The sequence below is a fragment of the Malania oleifera genome, chromosome 6 (assembly GCF_029873635.1).
Source record: "Malania oleifera isolate guangnan ecotype guangnan chromosome 6, ASM2987363v1, whole genome shotgun sequence".
Lineage (NCBI taxonomy): Eukaryota > Viridiplantae > Streptophyta > Magnoliopsida > Santalales > Ximeniaceae > Malania > Malania oleifera.
In genome coordinates, this window is record NC_080422.1 from 85,238,574 (window position 1) to 85,242,887 (window position 4,314).

At 36.1% G+C, this 4,314-nt stretch overlaps 1 protein-coding gene across 1 annotated transcript; it reads right to left on the reverse strand.

Moving 5' to 3' along the window:
• Positions 1-1,155: 1,155 nt before the first annotated feature.
• On the reverse strand, positions 1,156-2,330 carry LOC131157960 (1-aminocyclopropane-1-carboxylate oxidase 1-like). The gene is made up of 3 exons (XM_058112446.1): positions 2,229-2,330; positions 1,918-2,144; positions 1,156-1,744 (listed from the first exon to the last, which is right to left on the reverse strand). The coding sequence occupies exons 1-3, from the start codon at positions 2,328-2,330 to the stop codon at positions 1,156-1,158; spliced, it is 918 nt and encodes a 305-aa protein (XP_057968429.1).
• Between the last annotated feature and the right edge of the window lie 1,984 nt (positions 2,331-4,314).

Consider the following 4,314-nt stretch of genomic DNA (forward strand, 5'->3'; position numbering starts at 1 on the left):
ACAACCCATCTTTGATGTGGCTTATGAAGAGGTTATCAGAGAATAACGGCATCCACTTCACATTTCTGCCTTCTCCCAGAAACTGCTGTGTGCAGAAGTGGCAGAAGAGAGGAAAATCATTTGCCTCTACTGCCCCCAACGTCTCATTTCCAGTGAAATAGTATGGACATAATTTTAGTTTAACCTGTTCCAAAACATATTGAATAATAATTCATTTTACCCAATATTTCATTGATCATCTAGTCCAACATAAACAGAAATTGGCAGAGACTCGAGAGGTTTCTGAAATCTCTGATGTGTGGGAATAATTTTTTGTGTTCACTTAGCAAATATTCTATGTCACTAGGGTATCATAATCCTTCATTAACTGAAGTAGTTGACCCTACCAATACTCTTTTGACGAAATCTTTGCTAACGAAATTGTTAAGTTTATAGCAATGTTAAAATATTTTTGGGATTTTTTTTTCTCTTGGCTTCAATTTCTGCAGGGAGCATAAATAACTGCAGAACTTGAAGGTTTATATCTTAATGAGAATGGGAACTGTAACTAAAACAAATGTCTTGTGAGCGTATATAGGCATAAAAACTCTTGTTTCTGACTGCCAGAAAGGGAACATATGATTTTGCATTGTAAGCTTGTCAGGAGTGTGGACTCTATTTCATTGATTTTGGGATATTATGTCCCAGTAATTGTGAAATTAACATGATTCTGCAACAATAATTGATTATACCAATAAAGAAGGTTAGTTATGATTTTTGCATTTAACTTTCCCTCCGTTATGGCTTTAGAATGTGATGGCGGATTAGAATTTATGAACTGCTTGACTAAAACAAAAAAATATCCTCTCTTGGAATCTTAAGAAAAGATCAATACAAATATTATTTTTAAAAAGAAAAAAGGTTAAATGAAGAGGGAAAGAAAGCTGCGTATATTTTCCTCTCTTGGAATCATAAAATACAACACTTACATAATTTAGCCAAACTCACTCATCAATGGCAGTGAGCTGTAGACAAGTTATTGAAAACGCAGTAGTAACATAACACACAAAGTGATCATAGCATCAGCAACACTTATTATACCTATATATATGGTAGAGCACACAATCTACCCCATAGTAACTGTGAAGCGAGGAATGTTGCATGTCGCAAGTTCTGCTAGACAATGAGACTCTGGTGAGCCATTTCCTTCAAGGATTCAAATCTCGGGGCCTTATCAGCAAACTTAGTCGCGGCATAAAGTTTCATATAATCTTGAAAACGATAGCGATTTGGATACACGAGTTTGGGGGCTGGAGAAATGATGGCATCACCCGCTGGGTTGTAGAAGGTAGCAACAGACAGTCTGCTTTCATTCTTGCTTGCTATGACGCGATGCAGGGCACTCTTATACCTTCCATTACTCAACACTTCAACTTGGTCACCTGTGTTTACAAAGATGACATTGTTCTTGGAAGGTGGAATCTCCACCCATTTAGTATCTTTGAAGAATTCAAGACCAGGGACCTGATCATCCTGGAGCAGGAGGATGATTCCACCAGCATCGGTGTGCTCTCGGAGCCCCTTTACGAGTTCAGGGTGAGGACATTTAGGGTATTTAGCGACTTTTGTTCCCACAGAAGCACCAATATTTCCTGAGAACGCTTCTTTTATGTATCCTTTCTCTAGACCGAGATTCTCGCACATGAGTTCTGACAACTTCTCTGCTAGTTTTATAAGTTGGTCAATGTATTCATCCATTGTCTTGCTGCATGCATGCATCCTTGGTTAGTCTATTAATATGTGCGCGCCTATGTATATATATTCATGCACTGAATACAAGGTATGTAATTGACTAACCAGAATTGAATTCATGCAAGTTCGTGGTTTTATAATTTTTTGATATTTGAACTTGAGCTTGTAAATAATTATATTACTCACCGAAGTTCCTCGGAGAGGTTTGTAAACTCATTGATGTTAGAAGTTGGTCGATGTGAAATGAAAAAAGTGCTTTCCCAGTCTGCTGCATTTGAGGGACTTCCCCGCTTGTCCAAGCCTTTTGCGAACTCTGACATATAAAAGCTATCTTTCATGCTCTCCTCATAGTGCAAATTCACCAGTTTCTTCACCTTCTCCATCAACTCTTTGTCAACTCCATGATTCTCAACCTGCAGGTTATAAAACGTCAGGATTAATAAAATGAAACTTAGATTAGATATTCAATTTTATGTGGAAGTTGCCATTCTCATTACCATGAAGAAGCCGCAGTTCTGACAAGCGTCATGCAGCAGAGCCATTCCTTCTCTCCTCTTCTCGCCATCAAGCTTGTTAAAGTCAATCACAGGAATCTCCATTCTCTCTCCTTCTCTCAACCAGAATTTTTGTTTTTTGATTGGTACGATCTCTATACCTGATTGAGGAATATAGATTACTCACCCCACTCTATTTATAGGCAAGGACAGATGGAAAGCATGCATATTTTTATTAATATTATAATTGGAGATTAGTTATGCTTGGAAGAAATGAAAGTTCACCTAGGTATTGTTCGCATGGCTTTAAAAAAGGGATACAGTTATATATAATAAGCGTCAAAGTTTATTTCCCATTACATTCCATGTGGTTTAATTTATTTTCTACATTAGTCAAAGTTTAATAAGTTTTTTTATTTTTATTATATGTTATACAATAAAAAATAATTTTTATTACATTTTATCTTAAAACATGTAAATTTAAATACAAGGTTTGAATTTCATGCTCTCAAAATCGAGGTAATGTTTGTATGTGGTAGATTGGAGTTTAGGCCATGGATCATTCAAATTTGAGGTTTAAAATTTATAGTCCCAAATCCAACGTGATTCTCAATTTACCTAATCTTTTTTGTTATATAATATTTATGAATAGATAAATGTTCGGTAAAACATTTGAAATAAAAGAGGAGAAAAGGGGCATTTGCGATAGATTTATGTGCGTTGAAGAGTATAAATGTCCAATATGGGAATATTGTATTAGGAGTACACTTCTTTTTTGGGTTCCTCTAGAACATAGTCCATTTCAAAACCATTGAACTTAGGCCCAATATAGCACCAAGTCTAAAGTAAAAGATTTAACTTGGGCGGGACAATGACGAAGAGGTAATGCATTTCAAATCTTAAGAATAAATATAGTACAATAGTACTTTAGAAGTCAGGAAAACACTCGTCACATTCTTTCTTTAGGCGAGGTGGTTTCAGAAGTTTGTCGTCAGGCTAGTGTGGTGTTGGGGATTCCTTTCCAATGGTTCCTTCTTTGGAAAAATAGAATTGCAAACTGGTTCCACTATGCTTGAAAATCATCTATTAAAGGTATTTTAATCGGTATGATTCCGTGTTTGATTACGTGGTGCCTATGGAATCGAAGATGCAAAGTGAGAACGGAAGGAGTTTATCAAAGTGCGGATAATATGTGGAGAAGTGTTCGATAGTAGTTTCGAAAATTGAAGATATCAGACATTACGATTTTGAAAGAGTTTCAAATTCAGCATCAGAGAGTTTGCGCCAGGTCTAGAAAAGGTATTTCGTGGGTTAAACCCCCAGCAGGGTGGATAAAACTTAATTGTGATGGGAGCTATAAGGGCAATCCGGGTACTTCAAGAGGTTGGAGGAATTATTCGGGACTGCCATGACATGGTGAAAGCGGAATTTTTAAGCTATATTGGCAATGGTACAAACAATAGTGCGAAATTAAAAGCAATCCTGGAAGGAATTCATTTATGCAAATGAGTTCATGATTTTAATGTGATTATTAAAAGTGACTCGCGAATTGTTGTTGAATGGTTTCAAAATGGTAGATGTACCTTGTAGTATCGTTGAGATTTTTGGGAGGACCTTGTGGCGAAACTAGAGGGAGTGAAATTCATGGTAATCCATTAATATAGGGAAGACAATAGTGCAATTGATTTTTTCGTTAGAGAAGGAGAAATAGGAAATAATGTCATCTACAAAAAACAACATCTTTTACCACGTTCTCTGAATGGTATCCTTTAGATGGATAGTGTTGATCTTATATTGGTCATATCTCGTTTTGATTATGATAAATATTCTAATATTTAATAATTGATGAGTTTGTGTGCAGGACTAATCGGAAGTATCATATGGTGCATGCACATGACACATGAAGTGAAGACCCTAAAAACTATTTCATGTTCTATTGTAATTCAACCCTATATTTGGGTTTGTAATAGTAATATAGGAACATGGTCCATAATAATTAATGTCTTACCTACATGGTAGGATGGATAAGCTCAAGACCATAGATGGACCTTAAGGAACACATTTCGATCGACTGATGCTAGATTTTTGG

Bases quoted from the DNA above. Each gene is read 5' to 3' on its own strand.
- LOC131157960 (XM_058112446.1), bottom strand. From the start codon at position 2,330: ATGGAGATTCCTGTGATTGACTTTAACAAGCTTGATGGCGAGAAGAGG. The intron at 2,145-2,228 runs GTAATGAGAATG...TATAACCTGCAG, and splicing joins AGAACTGCGGCTTCTTCATG to GTTGAGAATCATGGAGTTGA. The intron at 1,745-1,917 runs GTGAGTAATATA...GCATGCATGCAG, and splicing joins AACCTCTCCGAGGAACTTCG to CAAGACAATGGATGAATACA.